Below are 25,583 nucleotides of genomic sequence, written 5' to 3' on the forward strand. Positions count from 1 at the left end.
GATTCAAGATACATTTTAGAAGTAGAATCAATAGGATTTAGGGGAGAATTAGACATGGAAGTAAGGAAGGGGAGGACTCAAGCATCTGGCTTGAGCAACTAGAAAGATGATGGAGCCAATTAGTTATGTAAGAGAGTGTATTGAGGAATAATGAGTACAGCTTAGAAACTGTACTGGAAATGCTAGACATACCTCTCCAAGACTTACAGAAAGAAGCCTTACACCTTCAAACCCATCTTCCTCTGAAGATCTATGTACGACAACTTACATAAGAGAAGATCCGGGCTCATGACAAGCAAGGTAAAGAAAGGAATTCAGTAGAGAAGCTTTTCCAGGTTATCTCCTTACTACTTGGGGGAAATAATGGGGGTCCTCCACACTCTTCTCTCAAGGACTATGAGGGCTATCCAAGAGAACAACTCAAAGGAATTGAGGGTGTCCATAAGAGAGGCGAGATGGACATTCTCCTTTTCTCAGGAGGCTTGCTACTGAGCTGAAGAGACTCATAGGGGAATTTTGATGCAGCTACTAGGATGGAGAAGGGTCTTCTGAGATTCTTATGTGTTTCCAGGATTTGGGGATCATGGCCTAACACAGAAGCTGGTACCTGCTTCTTGGTCAATGAGTTCTGAAGTCGTGAGGCTGGCTGGATCTCAGCCAGCATGGTAGGTCAAGTAGAGAAGACAATGCTGGACTAGCTATACTGATCTTATTTGGTAGAACAGTCTTTCCCCAGGGCTAGTGGATGCCAAGAAAGGAATGAGTTTTGTCAATGTGATAGGATGTGATACTGGCTGACTGCTCAGAGGGGAGCCCAGAAGTAAAAGAGGTGGTAGGGTGGATCTCTGGGGCAGTAATGAAAAGGGATGCAAGAAATTAACCAGAGAGTGGGTTGCCTGCATCAGGAAACTGTGAAGCATGGAATTTCCCATGGGGGAACCTCTACATAACCCCACAGAAGGCCATAGTAGATGGAAAAGAATAATATTAATGAATAAGGATCTTCTTCTTCTTCTTCTCTTTTTTTTTTTGAGGAAGATTAGCCCTGAGCTGACATCTATGCTCATCTTCCTCTATTTTATATATGGGACACCTGCCACAGCATGGCTTGATAAGCGATACATAGGTCCACGCCTGGGATCCGAACCTGCCAACCCCTGGCCGCCAAGGCGGAGCTTGCAAACTTAACCACTATGCCACTGGACTGGCCCCAAGGCTCTGCTTCTTTTTGTCTAATTTTCTCTTTTCTGCCACGATCCTGGAGAAAGCAACAAGAGAAGAGGGAACTGAAGAAGAGGAAGGAAAACGAACTTGCTGTCTCTTTGCCACTGTAGATCCCTTAACACAGGTCAAGCTTTAGACTGGGTTATTTTTTTAAACACCTGAAATGAATTCTGATTACCAAATTGGGCTTGTCTTTGTCACTGAAAGTGACTGGGAAACCGTGGGAACTGCCCTAGAAACTACTGATGATCAAGCAAGGGCGTTCTGATGAAGCTTGTTGGAGTAAAGAGGTTGGAGAAAAAATAAAGCTCAGTTTTTCTTTTTTGGTGAGGAAGATTGTCACTGAGCTAACAGCTGTGCCAATCTTCCTCTATTTTGTATGTGGAACACCTGCTACAGCGTGGCTCGATGTGTGGTGTAGGTCCACTCCTGGGATCTGAACCTGAAAACCCCAGGCCACCAAAGCGGAGTACACAAAGTTAACCCCTACACCACTGGGCCGGTGCCTAAAGCTCTGTCAAAGAAGTAGTCATACGAAGTTGAAGAAGATTTATATGGTTTGCATTCCCAATAATATGGGCCAGAAGCCAATCTCCAATATGTATTTGTGATCGGTAGGGTATTACTAGATGAAACAGATAAAGATAAAGCAAGGCTAGTAAGTGAAAAGTTAACATCCAAGCAAATGCATCACTACAGTACAACAAAATGCGTTCGTTGCACCAACCAGTATCCATTGATTTGTGTGACATTTACCTACCCATATTTTGTAATTTTCTATAAAGAAATGAATGACACCATTACCTCATGTTATAAAATGTGAAAATCTCAGCTTATAGAACTGATACGGAAAGTATAGTAATTATTTTTACTATAAATTTTGTCTTCATTCTGGAAAGATAGCCGCCAAAGGAGTCCTTCTAGATAGCTCCATCTCCTAGGCATTTCTATTGACTTACAAATGGATCTGGGGAGAAAAGGCTAAGAACCATCAAATTTAAGAACTATAATCAATTAAGATCATAGGTAAAGAGCAATAATATTTTATATTATACTAAGCCAAAATGAAAATGGGATTAAAAATGAATTCACCAATTTACTCACAAACTCATCAAAATACGGCAATATGAACTATCTTGTTTTTTTCCCCACATAGCCACTTAATGGTAAAGATCTGAACAACTACACGAGGTAATTTTGAATACCTCCTTCTTGACATTGGGCAAGGGAATTTGGCAACTAGACTCTAAAAACTAGAGTTTGTAATTCTGGATTTTATTTTCAGATGGGAAGCCAACTTTTAGTGACCCATATAACTGGCTTACCCCTCGCACAGAAATGCTTGATTCTACACACAGAGTGAAGTCCCATCTATCTTTCAGGGTACTGGGCAAGTGTATCATTTGGACTTGATGTTTTATAACCCTGTGGGGGAAGCAGGGCTATACTTAGAGCACAGACTAACAGGTGAAGCACTTTTGCCTTTAAATCCCAAGTTATTTTTGCCAATGTGATGGCAGATGCCACTGAGAAAAAGTGAAGAAATCCGAATGGTGGCAGCAATGTCGCCAACCTCGCCAGGAGTGTTCCCTGTAAATACCACCGTGGAACTCTTGCATGCCAAGCAAAGCTAAATACAGTTTCTCTCCTGACATTGCATAATTCATCACAGAGCTAATTGGGAAGGGAGTTTAAAGACTTCTTCCTAAAGCTTGTTTTCACTAGTGGAGGGTATTGGTCTGAAGAGACTCTAAAAATCAAGATCTGTCTCTCTTCCCCTTAGAAGGACCTACTAAGGCTCAAAGAGAGATGAAACTTTTCGTGAGGTTGGGAGAGAAGCTGGTGATACATTAAAACCCACACTCTTTCCATTTCTTCTCTCCTGCTGCCTCTGCTGCTGCTGCTGCTGCTCCTGCCAACACATATGCTCTCCACCCCTATGGAGGGCCCCCACTGCCACTTCTCCATCCACTGCCACCATCAGGAGGATTCATGCATCCATTGCACCTGTCTTATGTGGCTCTCCCAGCAACATCCACCTGTCTATAAACAACTCTGGGGGGGGCTTTGGGACAAGCTAGTGATGGCATTACACTATGGGCAATTTATTGGCGGCCCCTTGTGCAGAAATGGGATCCCAATAAACAAGAGACTGAAGGAGGGGCATTAGCGATACCTCTTGCAAGCCTGTGGATTGAACTGTAATCCTGCAATTGTGGGGATGGCGTCTATGTCTCACTAATTGAAACTGTAGTTCCTTTGCTCTGGAGAATTTCAGCCAAAGCAGTCAATGAAACGAAAACTTGAAAGATTTCCTAGGGTGGGAACAGAAATGCAAGGAGACAGTGAAGATTAGCTGGTGTAGGAATGAAAGAAATAGTAAGTAGAGCCAGGGCGGCACTCAGAGAGAGATTTACATGGAATTATCAAACCATGAGCAGCAGAAACTCAGAAGCAAAGAAACTTAAAAATCTGAACTGCCCAGCAGTAATAATCTCTGCCTCAGACTTGATTACTCATCTTCCTCCACAGTCTCTGCTCTGCTCAAGGGCCCAATCGCACGGTAGACTTCAGTAACACAGTCGAGTGTAGTATTGAGTATCGACTTGTTGAATATAGGAGTCAATGGCTATCTGCCAAACTGGACTGAATCGTCAATAATCTGTTCTTGACCCTGAAGGCCCATTGTACTAGTGCAGAGAAGTCACGCTCTTCTCAACAGGAAGAGATGGATTGAAGTGACAAGAGGAGGGATTTGGCTAGAATAAAAGGAACATTCTTCTCTGATGGTGAGTTGAGTTAAGTAGTAGAACCTCCTTCTTTAGATATATTAAAAAAATTGTTTGAACACATTGTCTTGGGAGCGTAGGAATGGATGAAAGTCAGAGATAATTATTTATTTTTCTGGCTACTTCTTTCAAAGATGTCAGTCCGTTAAGAGTCATGGTAGCCTTCTGACCTGGAAACTTGGCCTAGTGACCAGAATGTCTGAATGTTGGCCCAATTGCTCTGTGGAAGACGTCCTTGATTGCTTAAAAAGCTCAAATGGGATCTTTCCTGATGAACTTCAGTCTTCTCTTGGAATTCTCAGGGCCAAAGATCCACATTTTGGGGAGCCACTCTGGACACTCACATGCATTCAAAAATAGGATGCAGAAATATTATTGTTTTTTAATTATTCTGGCTATTCTCAGAGTGCGGCAATACTGGGCTGTCAGGATAGAAGCTACGTCAGGGAGGGCCTATGAACAGAGGCCTGTGTGAAGCTTAAAGCTTGGGGCCACAGGCCTCCCTCTTTCTCTAGAACATTTTAGTGTGATAAAAATAGAACCTAGCAGATTAAATAAAGAACAGAGTTCACCAGATAATTTAAGTCTTGTGTTGTGAAATGAAACTGGGTATAGAGGAATGCCTTGATACCCTACAAGGGACTTCAGTAGAACTTGGGGAGATTAAATGGTTAGGCTCATACTTCTGAAAGCCCTATTTTAAAAGATCAGATATTTAATCATTGCAATATTGGCACCTTCAATAAAATACACTTAAGGTATCTCATTCAGAAAACTCATATCAAATGTTTTTCAGTATTTTTACTTCATTCTTTGGTATTCTACTTTCAGAGCGAAAGTTTAGAACATGAATTCCAAGGATATGGTAAGAAGTAATATATTTCCCCATGGATCACATATCAACTAAAAAAGGTGGTCTACACCTAACAACGCTGCTTGAATGCTTATAATGCAGGACCTGGAACATGTAATATGAAAGACCCTGATATGTAAAGATAACTAAATGTCAAACAAAAAACGAAGTATCAATTCTGAAAGAAAGATTTCTTTAATATTATCCCTTCATTCACATGATGCTTAGGTTTTAGATATATGAGAAAGTTAAACATAAGGACGGTGAGAAAACATAGCACTTTCAACTATTCATTTACAAAGATTGTTCTGGAATTTCATTAAAATATATTTGCCCGCTATTATTTAGATATTTTGATAAATGTTATATACTAAAGATAATCTTCGTGTAAATTGGGCTGCCTAAATTATTGGAAGTATAGAAACATGTTTGGTCTTTGAAAATAATGTTCTATGCTTATTATTCATTTTTTCTTATTTATGAGGGGTTTTCATATTTAGTAAGGTCTTGGCACATTTTGAAAACCATACGTATTTAACTCCTAAGACCACAAAGTTTCATCTTCTCCATGAAGCCTCTTCAGTCTGAGGGCTTTCTGCTGGCCTCTCAGAGCATTTTTTGCCTAATGTATTTGGTATATGATATTATTCTCTCTTGTATTGTGCTTTACAGCTAGTAGGGGCTGGAGTTTTGGGTCTGAATCCTGAGATGTTGGATATTATTGGCTGTGATTCATTATTTCTCTTATTTTTTTCTTATGTTCAATTCATCTCTGTAATATTATAAAAGAGAAGCTCCCTGACATGAGGACCATCCCTGTATCTCCCTTTGAACATGAGGCTATGCCAGGTATAAAGAAAGCTCTTAGGAGATTCCAGGTGGACTAAATTAAGTTGTGTTGTGGGCTGGAGGGGCCAATCCAGAAAAATCACCACTAAATTACAGTGCCTGTGATCTCTATATGTATGCATCCTCATAGATCTAGAAATTGAATTTTCTTCTTCCTTAAAAAACCAATTAGATCACATATTTATATTTATCTAGAGATATCTCTAGCTCTATCTATCTACTGTGGGTGATGTCGTTTCACCCATATGAGTCCTATATATATATGTAGATACATTGATATAAATATCAATATAAATATTGATATGTCTAGATAGATATAGATTTACATATGTGATATAATTGGCTCTTTGAGAAAGAAGACAATTAAGTTTCTGGCTAATTTTATCTGAGCTTCATCCCCATGAGGTGTAGAAGGACACGTTTAATATTCCCATTTAATGGATTTGGCAATCAGTCAAAGAGAGATTCACTTATGTGCTTGAGGTAATACAAATTAACTGTGGTCTGCAAACTGGTTTCCAATATCCCTTATACTCAGTATCCCTTATCCTCGTCACTACATTGTTCTTTTCACATGTGAAAGATTTTCAGCTATTTAACACCTCAGCGAAGAAAAATGACAAATTGGATAAGAAAATGAATTTCAACATATTAACCAGATAATCTAAGCATCTATTCTTTTTCCCAAGATCTTACCATCACTGTGAAAGCATGCACAGTAGAAATGTTAAACGTTGGGTCATCTGGTCTTTCTTGGTAGACCACACGGTACTGGGAGATAATGCCATTGGGAGATCCCGGCTTCGTCCAATTCAGCAGAACTGAATGAGGACCAGTGGCTTGAGCCGAAGGGGCTGGCAAATCTTGAGGTGGGGCTTGCAGAGTCCGTGCTGAGGACCACAGACTCTCCACGGAGCCCCTGGAGTTATGGGCTCTGACCCGATATTCGTAGAGTGTGAATGGCTTCAGAGTATCTGCAGCATCAGTAAATTCAAGGGCTCCTTCTGACCACACAAACAAAAGGGACTCATCTTCAGTGCTAGCAGGACGTCTGAAAGGAAACCAAGAAAGCGATCAATGACAGCTGCAAACGTCAACACTTCAAAAAACAGGTTGGTAGGTAGAGTGGGAAATTGCTTTTTAGATTTTATCAGCTCAACTTTTCAACTGTCTCTTCCTGGTGTCATGATGAGGAAAGACCAGATGGAAGAGCACACCAGAGACTGTACTCAATGTCATTTAAAAAATGTAATTGATACATTTATATACATGTAGTTGATATATATATGCATATATTTGGTTTATATGCATATTTGCCTAATCATAAAGAATGCATGTATTTTATAAAAAACATAGAAAATACAGAAGAACTAAAAATTTTAGAAAGTGAAACATCACTCTCAATCACATTTTGTTGTATCACCTCCCAGACTTTTTCCTAAAAAAAAATTACACATGCAATGCATGGAAACACACATGTTAAAAATTTTAAAAAATTAATATTAAAAATTTAAAAACACAGAAGCATATATGTAAGTACTATTAATACTTTTGTTGGTATTTTCTGGATCTTTGCCTAAATGTTTATGTATATGTGTGTGTGCACATCAAGTTGTATTGGGGTTTTATTTTTTTGCACAACTGGAACCACACCCTGTGCAACTATTAGAGGCTGATAGTATTGGGAATTCTTACTCTTCTGATGTAGGTGGATTGCAGTAAGGGTCTCAATTTATTTAAATCTCCCAGTAGCCACGTCTTTTGCTAATATGCTTCCAAACTCACTCTGAGCTTGGCTGTATGACTCTCTTTGGCCAATGGGACAGTAACAGAGATGATGAATGTAGACTTGAAAGCGTTTGCACATTGAAGCCGACCCTCTTGCTGCTCTTGGAGCCATGAGATTTCCACTTGAAAAGGCCCAGGCTAGCATACTGAAGGGTGAGGAATGATGAAGAGAAACCCACAGTCTTATCCTCAGTTACCTAGCACGATGCTATTTGGCATTTGTTTCCAGGATGTTCTAAAAATGTTTTAAATTCACTTCCCTGCTTGTCACTTATTTTCTTTTCATTTGATTTTTCTCCTCTTCCATTAAACCATAACCCTTCAAAATAAGGACCATCCTTTCTTGTATTCATCAACAAACCTTTAATTGAGCACTCATTATACACCAGGCCTTGTACCAGGAGCAGAGATGAAGAACACACTCCTTTCCTAAAGGAGCTCGTGGCTCAGTGGAGAAGATAAAGCTAAACACAAATTAATGAAAACAACATGAGAAGTCATAGAATAGGAGTTTGCTTTACAGATCTTTAAAGGGCAAAAGTCAAATTCCTTTTAGATAGCTTCTCCAAAACCTAGGAAAATGCAGAGTATGCTCGAAAACTTCTTTCAACTGCCTGCGAAGCAGATTGTTGCACCCCATCTTTAGATTTTATTGATGTCGAAACTTGAGCCCACGCATACTCTTTTGGTACTCAATACGGAGAGCATTAAACACCTGAGTAAGAGAAATGGAATTGTCAGTTGTCGGGATGGCCCCAAATATCTGATGTTTCATTTGGAAGAGTTATTTGCTCATCTGAATGTAAAGTCATGATGCAGACTTGACCAGAAGAGGAAATTCCTGAGGAATTGTGGGGTTAGTCTACTTCTGTATTCCCGGCATGTGGGTCCAGTAAGTTCAATCATTTCTTTTGAATGAATGGCCAAAAGGCATATAATTGCACGGCTTTTCTGCGTCTTTGTCTCATCTCTATCAACTCTCCTTTCTTAGTAGGGTAGTATTCTAGGTTGCGGAAGAATGTACCCAAGAGATGATGCTTTCCTCCTTTACCTTACTCTCTACTTGAGACAAGATTCATGAACAAATCAGTATTTTCCAGGCCATGAGGAGTATTGAATTAACATACCCTTCAGATGCTGGTATATTCACATGCTGCCATGTCAGATTACCCATCAAAACGGAAAAGGTTATTAAGACAAAGTAAATGACGGTGCCTTTCCCAAAAAGGCAGGATATTTAAAATCTTGGGCTCTGGGGATTTGATCATCCTCCAGTTGATAAATCACTACGACATAAGTATGAGCAATGACAAGCTTCCCGCTGGAGGCTGTGGAAGCTTCAGAGATAATTCTCGGTGACCTGCAATTACGGTTCGGCAACCCACCTCATTATTCCTCACTACCGTGTGTCGGCCCGATTCCACACTCAGTGTAGGTTTACGGGGTTTGGCCTTTGTACTTGCTGCAGATATAAGGTACCAGGTGTGGCATTGGGAGGGATCCATTCTAATGAGGACCACAGGGCTCACAGCCAAGGACTTCTCTCAGTGAGTTTTTTAAAAGGTCTTTGCTAGGAACACATACAGAAACAAACATGGGAGCTTCTGTGGGGAAATAAAATTTTCTTTTTTGTCTGGCTTCAACCTTTCTATGATGATTCAATTAATTTTTATTAAACCCTCATGAATTCCCACAATGAGGTGTAACCAAGCCTGCCATAAAATGGACAGTCTTAAAAAAATTGCCTGCAAGAGTGAATTTTAAAAATCTATACTATGTAAGAGATTAAGTATTATATGTTAAGTATTATATTAGACTCAAGTTTATCCGCCAAAACAACTAAAGGATGCAGCCTGATTAAGTATTTCTTAGCAGTACTGAATACTTAATAAAGTAATATGATGGTGAGGTAAATGTTCCTTCTGTGGGGTTAAAAACAGAATATCTTTATGTCTGAATAAACTTTGAACAGAAGAGGTTGCGTAGACCACAATTACTCCTAACTTATTTAAGACTTAGGCTTCAATTGTTCATTTAACTGGAAACTTTTCCTCCTGAAGAGTCTGTGCTTAGGGAAATCTCATTTTCAGTTCTTTCTGAATAGCCAAATGGTTATTCTATGCTTAAGCTCATTTGGGAGATAATTCAAAATGCGCTTTCCAACCAGAGTTAATTCAATTGCTTAACACTAAGAAGAAAACAAACATAAGTATTAAAACTAGGAACAATATATTTTAAAAGGCATTCATATTTATGTTGTCTTAGCGTCATATAACCTTTTAAAGAACCCCCTCCCTCCTCAGTCCCAGCCAGGAATTCTCAGTGCTCATCTTCAAAAACAATGAAAATGAATTCCTTTAACTCAATGCATTTTCCATAGCAATTTAAAATTCTGAAACTACCCCTTTACCTCATGAAGAATATTAAGAATACTCAAAATTTAAATAAATAGCCAGAAACAGCTGTAGCCAGAGGAGATAGGTTGAGACCCCAACCCTGCCGCTTAATTAAATGACCTTGGGCAACTTCTCCTGTGTTCCCTTGTTTCCATTTCACTTTGTAAACTGGAGTTAATAACCTTACAGTGTGTAATGTCCCAGGGTTTTTGTAAGAATTAAATCAACTAATGCACATGACAATCACTGGGAAAAATGTGATGCATGATACAAATGAAGTGATCATCAAAATGATGTCCAAAAGCTGTATTTAGGAAGACGAATCTAGAAGTTAGGTAAAGGCTGCCGTGAACCAGGAGTGACAGCAGAGAGTCACACAGTGAAGAGACAATCTCAAGAGTCCACTTGAGAATAAATGTCACTCCTGAATGAGGCTGATAGTAGAGGAAGTGGAAACACAGGTGATTGACTAAGTGCCCTGTGGAGTTTGCGTCTTCCAGTTTTGTGGAGTGAGCAGATGCTCTCGTGTTAGGCAAGAGACATCGAAGGCCTTCCAAAAACTTTGAGTTAATCCCATTTAAAACTCTTCAGTGACTTGCTGTGTAACAGGCCTGTGTGTACCCCTTTAGACTGACTTCTGAGATTTCTACTCCCGTTTTGTATTCCAGTCATAATCAAACGCTTGCTTGTGGTTCCCACATAGTCCATGATATTTCATGCCTCCATGGCTTTGATATTTGTGAATCCTCTTCTGCAGTGCCTCACCTCATCCTTTTTCCTTTTCTCCGCCTTTCTATAAGCTAACCCCAGTTCATCTTTTAAAACTCTATGCCCAAGTCACTGTCTCCAGAAAGTCTTTCCCTTGCTTCTGTCTCAGAGTTATCATATCCTATTACATGCTGTCCTTTCTTTATTGATTCACTTGTCACACTGTATTGTAACATATTTCCATTTTTGTATCTCTCATACTATACTACAAGCTCCCTGAAGGTAAAGACTCTATCCTATTCATCTATATATTCTCAGCACTTAGCGAATCACGGCACACTCTATTAAACAATACATATTTTTTGAAGCAATAACTGAATGACTGGTTGACAGGAGGAGTCCAAGATTCTCTAAAACCTGGCTAACTAATAACTGTGCCTATTATTGAGCTATTATCTCTCAGCTAGAAACCTACCCTTCTACATTTGGCATTACGATAGCGGAGTGGGTACTCTGCAATCCACATTTCTGCTTTACCAGCTGACTCTATGTTGGGATCTCCCAATAGGGGGCGCCAGAGGGAGATCAGAAAGTTGAAAGCAAAAAGGAACTGGCTCCTTTCTATTTGCTACCTGCTGGCTGACTGATTATGTGAGCATCTCTCCAGCAAGGATTCTTCACCTTGAAAGCAGATCCTTCCCCCTGAGGTGCAAATGATTCGAGTGTGAGAATTTTCCAACACTCAGAAATCCAGCTTCATCTCATGCCTCCTCCCCCAGACACCTGTACCCTCTGGCAGGTACCGGCTCATCAGATGTCTGGGTGCCAGAATCCTTCTAAGTTCCTAAATTTAATAATCCTAGATGCTTCCCTTGGTCCCCTTGGTTCTAAGGGTAGCAGCTGTTTCCTATAGTTGCCACTTCTATGGTATCTTAGACTTCTCTTTTTATCCTTTCAGTTACTTAGTTAACAAATTTACAACCAGTTAATATTATTTACATTAAATTCTTTCTATTAAAATAACTGGTATGTTTTCTCTTTCCTGAGCAGCCCTTGATGGCTACAGAAAGTGCCGATGATCACAGAGAGGGAAACAGGAAAATCATACAGAGGGTGATGAGGGATTTGCATCTGGACCTACTGAATTTATTATTTTGTCTTTATCACACCATATTACATATTGATTGTACAAAGTAATTAGAAAATACAGATGAGCAAAAACACAAGCGTTTAAAAGAATTATCCATAACGCATCTCTGGGAGATAAGCACTGTTAACTTTTTTTTGGTGTTTAACATTCCAGACATTTTTCATGCTCATAGAAGTGTACATAATATTCTATATGTTTAAAGAAAAACAGAATCGTGCTAGGCATACTGTTGTGTATTCTGATTCTTTTATTATCGTGAACCTTTTCCTTTGTCCTTAAACAGACATCTAGAACTGCCAGATGTGTCTTCCTAAAGCATGGCTATTATGGATGGTACATCTAAGATAACTTCCTATTTTTATCATACTTTATGTTTAACACAGTACTTTCACAGGAAATTATTTCATTTAATTTTTATAAAATTCTAGGAGGTTAATTATTCTCTATGTTTATTAACATAATTTCACATAAAAATGGAAGCTGAAGAAACATAGTGACTTGCCCAAGATCACATAATTAGTAAGTGGCAGACCCGGGGCCTGGAAGCCATGTCTTTTGACTACAGATACCATGCTCTGTGCACTGTGTCACATTGCGTCTCTGTTTTACCGCCTATCTGCAATGGCCCACATTGCTTCCAGAAAAAAAAACCTAACCTCCTCAGCTATTATTTAAATAGACTTAGGTATTTAAAGTCTTCCAAAATCTACCATCAAGTGGATCTTTTATATTCCTGCTACAAATAACAAAGGCTCCAACCAAGCCTGACTACTACTTGAGCCCTATATCTTCAGTGTTGGGAATTATGCTTATTCTATAATTTTCTTCACCTGAGATGTCTTTGCATTAGGCTCTGCTGGTTAAAATTCTATCTACCACAATGAAACAGAATACAAAGTCCTGAAATGGATCAGATGGCACATGGGAATTTTGTATAGGTGGCGTTTCAAAAGAGTGAAGTATAAAACAATGTTGGAAAATTAGACAGCTTTTTCCCAAAATGAATGCTTAGATTTCTTGTCTCATTTCTTATAACAAAATCAAGTCTGTATTTAGATATAAGGAAATAAAAGTGATGAAAGAAATAATTGATACTTTTCTTTTTTTTGAGGAAGATTAGTCCTGAGCTAACTACTGCCAATCCTCCTCTTTTTGCTGAGAAAGACTGGCCATGAGCTTACATTCATGCCCATCCTCCTCTACTTTATACGTGGGACGCCTACCACAGCATGGCTTTTGCCAAGCGGTGCCATGTCCGCACCCACGATCCGAACTGGTGAACCCCTGGGCTGCTGAGAATCAGAACGTGTGAACTGAACCACTGCGCCACCGGGCTGGCCCCTGATACATTATTTTTAATATGATCACTAAAGGGACAATTTCCTTCATATACAAAGAGCATAGACAAACTAAGAAGAAACAATCCAAAATAAAACAGTCTATGGATATATAATATTTTATATATGCACTCACATATATAACAAATAAATATTTGAAATAGGTGAACAAGCTCACCTATAATGACCAAAATTTTAATTAAAACAATAATATGCCACTTAAAATACTGAACCGACAAAGATTTGAAAGACTGATGAGACCCAGTATTGATCAGAGTTTTCAGAATCAGAAGTTCTGATATGCCATTTTTGGAAGACAACTTAGCAGTCTCTAAAAATTTGAAATGCACAAAACTTTGACCCCGCACTTCTAGTACTAAGAATAATCCTCCATATGCTTATCTTAAGGATTTTGTTTTTGGAGAATTGCTGTTGTAATGAAAACTTGGAAATCACTTATTTTGCCATCAGTAGGAGACCAGTTAAATAATATATGATACATATCCATATAATAAAATATTGTTGAGTCATTAAAAGAAATGAGGTGTGTGTGTGTGAGTGCTCAAAGAAAATTGCATAACAGTATGAACAATATGATTCATTTTATGTAAGGGAAACTATAAAAAGAAAACATCAAAGTTATATACTAAAATTAATAGTAGTCACTTCTATTGATGGGAATTATATATGCCATGGGTAAGTCATAAAGAAGGGATAAAGAACTTTGGTAATATTTTGTACTGATAAAACTTTATTCCAACAAATATATTTCTAATTTAAATTGTAATTAAATTTTTATTTTGTAAGGCCAAGTCCAATGGGATCAACTTCATGAATTCTTCCATGAATATTTCATACAGAAAGAATTCCTCTCTCCTGTAAATTTTTTTGTAAATATTGGTATTCCTCACATCATATAGCTCTTTTTGTTGGTTTGCTTAGTTTGACTTATATCTCCTACTATAGTAAAGATCATTGGTAATAGGGCTCAGATCTCACAGTAGATATGAACATATGCGTCTGTGTGTGTGTCTCTCTCTATCATATATCTTTGCAAATCCGTATCCATATCTATCTTTTCACACAACACAAATTGATTGCAGAAAAATTCCTTCACTTTTGAGTCAACGCCCCCTCTTCTTAGTTTACTCAATCAGCTGAATTATCCACTCTAGAAAATTATTATTTCCAGTTCCCTGTTTGGAATACTCTTTCATATCATCCATCCATCAAAACTATCTCAGATCTTACCAAAACCTTACTGAATACTCAGAAGGAAGCCTCATCATTTGTTTCCATTTTTACAGTGTTTAGAGGGTGTTTGTGTATATTTTTGCCTTTTAGTGCACATTGATGAAATCTTTTTATTTATTTAAAGAGACAGCTCATGAGAGTAAAACCCCATGCAATTTTGTCTCTATTACAATAGAAGATCTTAATGATAGATCATTTTATTACATGTTTTGTAAAGTTCTAAGAAAACAGGTTTGGTGGATTTTGTGGATGAAAGTTGGATTTTGTAGATGGATTTTGCCATTTACAAGGTTACAGATATAAGATAAAGGGGGCATACTGAAGAATCTTGATACAAACCCAAGTCACTATGAGGAGAAGGAAACACCCAAGATGGTCTGTCTATACCCATCAATGAACAGATTGCAAAACATTAACATAAGGGCTGTCCTTATTGTAAGAAATCTTCTTTTTTGTAACTCGTGTCATCAACAAAATAGCCTAAATAAAGTATCAAGTTAACAGGTAAACTAAACAGAAGCAATCACATTAATAGCCTTGTGCTTATTAGGTTCTTTCCTCATTTTGTTTTTTAAAGTTATAAACATTTTATCGGTTTCTTGGGACAGACACTTAACAGGATGCTCTCTAGAGGCTATATTTAAACAATAGAAGGGAATTACTGAGGGGAAATGATTTGGGGGGTTGGAGAGAGCAGAGTAACAAGCATTTTCAAAATGAAATTGACAAATTGGCTCCCTACAATTTAATGAAAATATCTGCATAGGCCAAACCCCGTCTTTGGTTTGAGCTAAATGTATTTCCTTTGGTGGCAACAGAAGTAGAAATTACATACCATAACCTCTCCAGAAACAACGCAGGCTTGTGGTTGTAACTATATAAGGGGCTCCACAGAGTCCCAGAATGAAAAAGAACTATGTGTCTACATTCTATTTCTGTCCTTACAAATTTCTGATTTTTTTTGCAGCTATCTAAGAAAAATTTGATATTGTTGTTGTCGAAGCACATTTAAACTTCAACTGAAATAACTGCCAGGTGATTCATGCCTATGGAGGTGAATATAACGATTGTATCTGGAGCCCTAGCGCGCCATTTTCATTTCACTTTAAATAAAAAACAAAATGTATCTATGTCAGTCAGTGCCCTTCTGCTGTGCTCAGAGGTATCAAACAGGCTACAATTATGATTGTGAAGTGATTGTGTCACATTGCAGGAAGGTTTATTGCTTTTGAGTCTGCTAGGCAGTAACACATTCTGTTTCATATTACTCTTTATATCATTGTTTGGCTGTGGCTAGAATAATCAAATGCCATCAAATGCTGTCAAATTCAATTTACAGTATTTTTCATTGAAGCGGGCTTTCTGCATTATATTTCCTGTTTTCCCTCTCAATAGCTGCCATGGAATAGTCACTGTAATCATGAGCTTTATTTACAAAACCAACAGAGTGAAGCCACGTCTCGGGCTATAACAGATACTTTATTTCCCTTTATTCAGAATAGGAATTTGATGTGCTTTTCTCATACAATTAGCATTAAGTAGATGAAAGAAAACTATTCCGAGAGGATGGGCATTTTAGAGCCTGCACTAATGTGCTTAGCGTAAAATGTAAATTCACGTTAGCCATTTTTACATGTTCATGTGTATTTGAATCAGAAATATTATTCTTCAAATTAATGTTTGCTGAGAAGAAATGTGGCTTGCTCATTTCCGGCAGTGTCATTTACATAAACAGCAATGCAATAATACTTCCTCCTTTCGTAGTTTTCCTACATACCCTTAGCTCATCACTGAAGAGTGATCTGAATCAAAGAGTTTCAATATCTGAAGTTGTAAAACAAGCCTAAACTAAGTTTCCCCATTGTGTCCAGGTCGTAGGACCAAACAAGGGAAGGGAACGAGGCTGCTGGAGAGAGTAACAAAGGATGCTGAAGTGGGGATGAGGATGTGAGAAGAATGTGTTGTGCTTTGTAGGCCTGGTGTAAACACATGGCTTTTGGAATGGGGTTTTCAATCTGCAAATCTGCTATGTCTGCCAGTGTCTGCCTTAGATAGGGTCTTTCCTGTCTTAGAGCTATGGTCTGAATCACTGGGCCCCTACCTGCAAATTCCTACGTTGAAATCCTAACCCCCAAGGTGATGATATTAGGAGGGGGGGCCTTTGGCAGGTGATTAGGTCATGAGAGTGGATTCTTCATGAATGCGTTTAGTGCTCCGATGGAAGCGACCCCACAGGGCTCCCTTGCCACACCCACCACGTGAAGATGCGATGACACAGTGAGAAGACAGCTGTCCGTGAACCAGGAATTGAGTCCTCACCAGACCCAGAATCTGCCAGCACCTTAAAGCCTCCAGAACTGTGAGAAATAATTCTTTGTTGTTTATAAGCCATGCAGCCTATGGTATTTTTGTTACAGCAGCCCGAATGGACTAAGACAGATGGCAAGTTCTCAGTTGACAGGGTCTCTGCCCCTTGACTCGCTTTTGGGTTTTGGTTTTCCTTTCTCTTTCCCTCCTCTCCCTCTTTCTCCCTCGTCCTCGGTCTCAATCTTACTTTCTCTCTGCCTGTCTCTCTCCTTCTCTTTTTCCCTCCCTCTCTATCTCTCTCTCCTTCTCCCCCCCCTCTTTATTATTCATTATTTATTTAAAGAAAACTTTAACTTAAAGCTATATCCACGTCGCTCAGGTGAAGGCTGGATCAGGGAGCACAGTACCCTTCAAACCAAAATGCCCACGCTCTCTCTCTCTCTTTCTCCTCACTCTCTCTCTTCTCTCCCTGTCCCTTCTCTCGTTTCTTGATTTTAGGTGGATACACAAAACATTCTGCACATCGGGTTGAAAAGAGGCTCCACCTACACCCTCTAGCCAGCTGAGTGGAAACTCATTAAAACAAAAGGGGAGCTGCTGCTATGAGCCACTCTTTCTGCAGGTGAAAAGCACCACCTTCTGAGGATGAGAAAATGCCTCTCAAACCTCCACATAACAGGTGATGGGAAATAAATTCTCCTCCCAGATGCGGTTCCTCCTCTGGAATGTCTGTTCTAGTCAGCCTCTAGAGGGCTGTTCTTCCACTTCATCCAACACAGGGCTTACGTGCGCTATGAGGTCTTGTCTTTCAAACAGGTCCAAACAAAAATGTTACATGGTAGTTGTGGCTTTTTTTCTTGGATAACAGGTAAAAGTTTCCAGGACCAATTTTAGTCCCTAGTAGGTGCTTCAAAAATCATGAATTCCCATTTATTCTCTTATGGAAATAGAAAATGTATTTGTCTCTACAATTTTGGAGTAGTACCCATTCTTAAATAATTAAAAATAATAGTAATAGGCAATGTTACCTGTGAATAAAGTAGTTGGTGATGACTCCATTTGGCTTTTTAGGTGGCATCCACCGAACTTCTATGCAGGCTGACCCCAGTGCCTTAACAACAGGGGGACTCAGATCCATTGGGGCTGCTTCATGTGTCTTGCCAAACATCCTATTGCTAACTCCACAACTTCCTTCAAAAAAAACATCGAGACCTTCAGTCATTTATCAAGCAGGAAAAAGAGAGTTACATATGCATACACAAGGGTAAGGATATCATGAAAACCATTTTATCTGAACTTTTTTATACACATATTTTAGACTAGTACTATAAATCTCTATAAGATTTGAATATTTGGATAGGGAATCATTTTTGGAGAATCCATTAATTACCCCCACATTTCTATAGGCATAGACAATAAAGCTTGTGCTTGTCTGAACTGAGGTTTCTTTAGTGCAGTCATTTTAGGCAGAAAGTGATAATGTACTTGAATTTCATAAGTATGCATGTGACCTACACATCTTGTATGCTCTCAATAATATCTTATTTTTCCCGGTATTTTAAAATATTGACCATCTCTCAACACATGGGAATCAAACATGAATTTGAAGGATATTCTATCTCCATAGCATAGTTTTGGGGATATAGAGATGCAGAAGTTGATTTTGCATTTAAATCAAGACAACATTAACTTAAAACTATTTCCTTGTGGACTGGATGAGGGAAAGCAATATGCTTCAAAACAAAATGCGTTGGTCTAGTTTGTAGAGAGAAGTGTGCAAGCTGACTCACAATTTCAGAGAGGAAGCATAGCAAAATCGCAGATCCCTAGCCCTAACCAACTCTGTGGGAAGTGGTACTCATATGCGAACAGAAGTTCCTAAGGATATGTAATACGGGAGTTCCAAATATATGTTGGGTATGAGATTGGCAAATTTCTTTAATCTAAGGTGAAGCAATTTGTTTTGTACACTAACGTGAGTTACATCTTTTCTTCTTTTAGCACTTGGGTGTTATATATTATACAACATGTAGAGGGATGGAGGAAGTGAGAGAGGCTCTTCTTTAAGACCACATAGATAGATGATGATTTCATTGACCACTAGCCTATGCCATGAAACTCCAGGTGACAGTTTATGTATATGAGATAGGGTTCAGGGAAACACTGTAAAATATATAAGGTTCATCTGAGTGTAACTCGCCTTCTAAATAACGTCTCCCTTCCCACCACCCGCCTCCTGAATAAAACTTAAATAGAACCAAGGTGAGTACATTTCCTATGAAATTTTTGTAATACTCGTTTTGTTTTATATTACCAACAATTCCTTTATGCGATTGAGGTGTTTTTCTTTTAAAGTGCCTTATAAAACAAGACTTTGCAAAACCACCATTTTAATGTATTTAAATATTCATGATTTAATGTGCAGAAATGCATAACGCTTCACTCAATGCCAAGCTCTGATTTTTCTGGGTAAACAGTCCAGTACAAACAAGAAATGAAATGTTAGTCTTTGTATTTGAATTGAGAATCTATTCCTTTTTAATGAAAATTTTTTTTATAAAATATTTTTTTATAAAAGCCCAGGACAAGTGTCTGAAAGACTTTTACCATTTTGACACGCTTGTATCCTTATCTCATACTGTGTGAATGGAGCCAAATTTTCCAGAAGGATGGATAGATGATGACCGACAGAGGAGGTCAGAGGAGATAGACTTCCGGCATTGAGTAAGACATTGTACTCCACAGGTATTTGAGGAATGAGGATCCCTTTAAAGAAAGAGAGAGAGTAAAATCATATATATATGCTATACAGAATGGTCCACAAATGTTCATCTTTAAAGAACAACGTATATTTAAAATGTTATAACTTAAAGGTATATCATGTCTTAATATAGCAATTAATACTGGCACGAAACTTAAGTTGGACAATATTAGAAAGCATATTCCAAAAGTAAGAAATGTGCATCACCCATTTTCAAAAACGAATGACGTATAATAATTCTATTCAAAGATATACTCCCGAGCCAAATAAAAACAAAGGCACGTTCACTTCTTAAAAAATACAAGGCAATTAGAAAAGGAGTCATATATTTTTCCTAGGCTCACTTATTCTTAAAGTACATAAAAAAACACCAGTTTTGCTTGTGACAATAATTTTTCTGTAGGCATTGTGTATGCATCCTGTCTGACACGGCTCCTTGACATAATAGCCCATAAAGTATCCAAATCTTAGGCTATCTAGAGAATTCCCAGTGCGTTAATTACTGAGTCAGGACAGTCCACTCTGTCAGTGAGACTTATGGACCTAAATACACATGAAATTTGGGTTCAAAAACTGTCATTTTTCATAGTGCTTCTTAAAGAAAGGAGGTCTTGTCAACTTAGCCTTTTCACAATCTATTCATATAATTAAATGCCTGTAAGTTTTATTTCATCCTGAATAACAAGTACACTTTTTCAAGGAGAAGATATGAGCCTTGAATGGAGAATGTAATGGAGTTTCCCACTAAATTTTCTCATTGATCTGAGAGTGTATAACATTTTTGGGTTTAGTTACTTACCTTTGTAGTATTTAAATCAGTTTGCTATAGAAACAATGAAATCTACAGCATGGAACTCTCGCGAGAGATGAAGTCTAAAGAATGGAATGTCGTTTTGCTTTTTGTAGATATGGTTCCAACGTATGAAGGGTGGAAGAGCTAGTAAAAACCAGAGATGCTCAAGATTTTGTTCAGGATAGATGAAAATTAGGAGGCTCTGAAGGAAATATTGATCATAGTCAGCAGGACTGATCAATCGTTTCCTTTGGAAAGGTGCTAGATTGTGCTGAACCCAGATTGAGAATTTTTATTTTAAATTTCGGGCATCCTAGTTAAACTGTCTAGTTGAGCTGCATTGGTCCTCAGAGCTTAAATCACTGTTATTCTGTCATTGATTCCTAAATTCTTATCTCTGGCTTTATATTGCTCCTGCATTCCAGACTTGTATTGTCAACAACCTACTTCACAGAGACCTCAATGTCGACACGTCCCAAACAGAATCACCATATTTTCCACTCCCAAGCCTGTTCTCCTTGGGTTTCCTTTCTCCATTTCCCTACTTTGGAGGCCTTAGGGTAAGACTCTTAGAGAAGATCCTGCTTTCTTCGTCGTCAAACTCAACTGACCACTAAATTTCATCAACTATTTCTTCAAGAAATTTGGGCTTTATATATAATCAGCAACATGGAGATTTGGCAGGAGCTAACATGATCTAACCTACATTTTAGGAAGATAAGACTGCTGGCAGGCAGATGTGGGATCGAAAACACGAGAGCCAGGAGGTGGGATACCCGTGTGAAAGTCATTGCGTAGCTGCCGCAAAAACACAAGCAAGTGGAGCCATTTCACCGAAGTTCTGTTTTATGCCAGGCAGCATATATCTCATTTAATACCACTAGGATGTCAACTCCATAAAGTCAGGGACTTTGTCTCCTCCCCAGTGTAGTTCCAATGCCTAGATTTCAGCACAAAATCACAGCTCAAAAAATGTTCATTGATTGAATGGATGAATGAAGCCTCAGGACAATACTGTAAGGTAAATATGATTACCATTTTTTTTTAAGATGCAAAAACTAAGGCTCAGAGGAGTCGAGTAACTTGTTCCAGATTTCACATTGATAAATTGGAGTACACAGACTTGAACTCAGGCCCATCTGATACCAAAGCTTATCCTTCTGTATTTATGTTCTCTCCTGATATTGGAGATTTGAATTAGGACAACTGGGGGAAAAAAATGAAAGGATGGGCCCGCCCCAGTGGCTTAGTGGTTAAGTTTACACACTCTGCTTCAGCGGCCTGGGGTTTGAAGGTTCAGATCTCAGGTGTGGACCTACAAATTTCTCATCAAGTAACACTGTGGCAGTGTCCCACATACAAAATAGAGGAAGACTGGCACAGATGTTAGCCCAGAGACAATCTTCCTCAAGCAGAAAGAGGAAGACTGGTAACAGATATTAGCTTAGGGCCAATCTTCCTCACCAAAAAGAAAAAGAAAGAAAGAAAGAAAGAAAGGATAATTTTGAGACAGGCAGAACATGTCTTGGAGAATGTTAGAAGCAGGGCAAAAAAGTGACGGAGGAGTTAGAATCACCACTGATTGAAGAAGATTATAGGTGAACATTTAAAGCTGTGAAGAGCAGTTTTCGCAAACTGAGATATAAATACCCAGGATGTTTGCAGACTGGTGTCAAAGTATTTTCAGAGACAAGGACAAACATGGTACCTCTTTCTGGAATACCAGTTTGACTTGTAAAATTTGGAAAATGCATGACTTCTCTGCATGAGCAAGCGAAACCAGAAGAATCATACTTTTCCTTGTTCACAAAAATTCAGTATAGATTTTTCTTTCTAAAAAGCCCAAGATTAGAAAATTATATGTGTACTGAGTGATTAGAACTTTCACTAGCCAGTTGTTTTAAATCTGTAGTCACCTCAGAGTAAACTAACTGTACAACAGTAGAAAAAGTTTATGTGAACATAACCAGTGTGTTGAACAAGTACAAATATTATTCTTGATGCAGTCAAAACACAACGTTAGCCTCTATCGCTTTAAAATGAATTCATTGTGCATCAATGGATGAGTGGATAAAGAAGACATGGTATAGATATACAGCGGAATACTACTCAGCCATAAAAAAGACAAAATTGTGCCATTTGGAACAAGATGGATGGAACTTGAAGGTATGATGTTAAGCCAAATAAGTCAGACGGAGAAAGACAAACAGTGTATGATTTCACTCACATGTGGAAGATAAACAAACACATGGACAAAGAAAACATATTAGTGGTTATCAGGGGGAAGGAAGTGGCAGGAGGGCAAAAGGGATAAGGCGGCACATGTGTATGGTGAAGGAAAAAAACTAGACTATTGGCAGTACACACAATGCAGTCTATACAGAAACTGAAACACGATAATATACACCTGAACTTTACATAACGTTATAAGCCAATAAGACTTCAATAAAATAAAAAAACATAAATGAATTCATTGTGGGTAATCTTCCACAGACACAGGATGAAAAGTTGGCTGGGCCCATGACGTTTCTGCTCAGTCTTGGGTAATACACTGTTCTATGTTATTCTTTTCCATGAAGGAAAAAAGAAATCATGACAAAGATTACTGCCTAGAAAATTTACATAAATTCACCTTTCTCTTTAACGGTTTAGTGAGTACACATAATGGGCTTATTTAGAAGATATTCTTCGAGGCCTAATTCTCAACTGTGAGACAAAACTGGGACTGCTTTTACTGCTCCTGATGAGACTGCTGTAATTAAAAGGAAGTTTGAGAGTTGGATGAAGAGAATTGATTACAGGGACCATTTGAGACTCTCAGTTCCTTAATGGATGAGGAAAACCTAAGTACTGTATTAGAGGTAAAATAAAGAACAATATAATCAGGCTATTTTTTTTTTCCTACTAAAAATGTTCTTTGGAGAGTGTTGCTCGAGGTAGTGAAAGAGATTGAAGAGTGAAGCAGGGACCCTCTCAATTTGCACTTTGACCTTTCAGCAGGAAGATGTGCGTATGGAAATTTCCATCCAGAGTATCTTGCAATGTCACAGTATTCCACCTCACATTTTGGGCATTTTTCCTTTTTGTTACCCTGGCAGTGGGCAAAGGTTGCTGTTTGTATCCACATATTCATGATAAAACGAAGAGAGAAAGAATTGCCTGACATTAAGCCTGTTTTGGGGGTCAGCTTTTTTTCAGAATAATCTAATATCCTAAAATATAAGAGCATATTACTCTTTAGCCAAAGAGATCAGTAGAAAACATGCCCCTGATGATAAATGATATATTACATTATTTTTTGGCGGAAGACAAACACGTTGGAATACAATGCCAAATTTTCATGAATCGCTAAGATAAAAAGCAAGACCTTAAAGAAATTGTCAACGTATGATGATTGTTTCAGGTTGTTTCCAGACTTCCTGGGATGACACGTTCCTTCTGTCTTCTCTTTTCCTAGGTTCGATCTTGTAGAAAAGTTTGACAAACACTCATTTGAAAAATATGCCGTGACTCTTGTGGAACTAGACAAAGCCACGGATCAGAGTCCGACAGGTGAAATCCCTCCTCTGCCCTCGTTTGTCCCTGGTAAATTACCCAACCTCTATGAACGCCAGTCTCTTCGTCTGTAAAATGATGATACTAACAGTGGCCTCATAAAGAACTGTAAGGATTAAATTAGGAAATGTGTTTAAAGCATTTTGGTGCCTTCTAGTTACATAGAAAGTGCTGGATAAATGACAGACATCTCTACAAAACAAAATGGAACAAAATGGAAAAGCAACCCACAACTATGACAGGCACTGCTATCATGTGCCCTCGACCCTTCTGAACCCATCTTTTATATAAAGTTGCTATTCCAATTACAAATAAATGTTATATTCATTCAACAATTATCTTTGTGACAATATTTGATTTAGTTTTTTTTTTAAATTTTATTTCTTTCCTTTTTCTCCCCAAAGCCCCCCCTGGTACGTAGTTGTATATTCTTCATTGTGGGTCCTTCTAGTTGTGGCATGTGGGACGCTGCCTCAGCGTAGTTTGATGAGCAGTGCCATCTCCGTGCCCAGGATTTGAACCAAGGAAACACTGGGCCGCCTGCAGTGAAGCCCGTGAACTCAACCACTCGGCCACGGGGCCAGCCCCTATTTGATTTAGTTTTATATTTTGTGTGTACTTGGATATGATGAAGGTGTGCTCCAATGAAGATATTCTAGTTTTCATTGTCAGCAGTAATTTAGAGTGGTCCTCCCTTCAATTCGTCTGAGGTTGTGCTTTACTATATATCTTCAGTCTATACCTACTGGTCTGCTTCCAGTAACTTCTCTGCTTAAAAGGACAGGACTCCTAAGGGGTCGGGGGACAAAGTTGCCCTTCTACCGCATTTCAAATATAGACATAATCTTGATCTAGGTTTAAATTTGGCTAGTCAAAGCACGAACCTGGAAAATGTATTTTCCACATCTTAGTTAATGGGAAATAAATGTCCTTTACATAGATATAGGAGGTGTGGAAACAGAAAATGCTCCTCGGAGCTGGGAACATGTCAAACAGTGACATGCATTTAGGAAAGAGGGCCCCCTCCACTGTCATAATTTACAGGACTGTGACATGAAGGCCTCCTGTGTTCCTGCAAACCCTTCCACCATCTGCAATGAGTCTGAAATGACCTAGCCCCCTGGTAGTCCGATGGCTAAATGAAATGAAATGGGCATATTTGTTAAAGTCAGCTGGGAAGCCACACGACTTGGTTAGTTCTCGAGTTCATAAATTTATGTCAGAGCGAGAGGAGCAGTGGAAGCTGAAGTGAACCAATTTACCCTAAGTGCAAATGGCAGTTTTGTTATTTGGTGTCAGAATTACCAGTCGCACAATGACAGGCTGCCATAACACATTTTCTTGTTCGCTAAAGAACAAGGATTTCGTTGGTTAATATTCCTTGCGATGCTCCTTTTCATAATTTACAACAACTAGATGCTGATAGGTTATTTAACATTTATGAAGTTAAGATGTAATCAGAAAAACCCTGATTATCTTTACAAATAAAAAAGTTAAATTATTCAACTTTTTTTTTTTCTCGGTGGCTTCATTTCACAGCAGGTGCATACTTTACAATGGGACGAGTCAATCAAATAACTCTTTTTTTAAATCTTTTTTTAGGAGCTGGAGCAGGAACAATTCTAAGAGGAAAACTATTAATTCGGTTTGATGGCTGCGTTTGCTTCAAAACACTGGTTGCGCTTAACATAATGCTTTTAACAAATCAGCTGGAATTCTCCTTTGTAGAGGTAGGGGTGTCTTGGTTGTGTCCTTTTGGGGGTGTGGAAGTAAAAAAGGACCCTCTTGAATACACATCTATACCAATTGTATGGAAATT

At 38.6% G+C, this 25,583-nt stretch overlaps 1 protein-coding gene across 1 annotated transcript in view; it reads right to left on the minus strand.

The window, feature by feature from the left end:
- USH2A (usherin) overlaps nucleotides 1-25,583 on the minus strand; it is a 743,449-nt gene that overhangs the window by 90,926 nt on the left and 626,940 nt on the right. Inside the window, exons 59-61 of the mRNA XM_070501449.1 lie at nucleotides 19,263-19,421; nucleotides 17,684-17,846; nucleotides 6,412-6,766 (exon numbers count right to left, since the gene is read on the minus strand). Coding sequence (XP_070357550.1) covers nucleotides 6,412-6,766; nucleotides 17,684-17,846; nucleotides 19,263-19,421 — 677 coding nt within the window. The remainder of the gene's footprint in view (nucleotides 1-6,411; nucleotides 6,767-17,683; nucleotides 17,847-19,262; nucleotides 19,422-25,583) is intronic.

Source organism: Equus asinus, chromosome 30, assembly GCF_041296235.1.
Source record: "Equus asinus isolate D_3611 breed Donkey chromosome 30, EquAss-T2T_v2, whole genome shotgun sequence".
Lineage (NCBI taxonomy): Eukaryota > Metazoa > Chordata > Mammalia > Perissodactyla > Equidae > Equus > Equus asinus.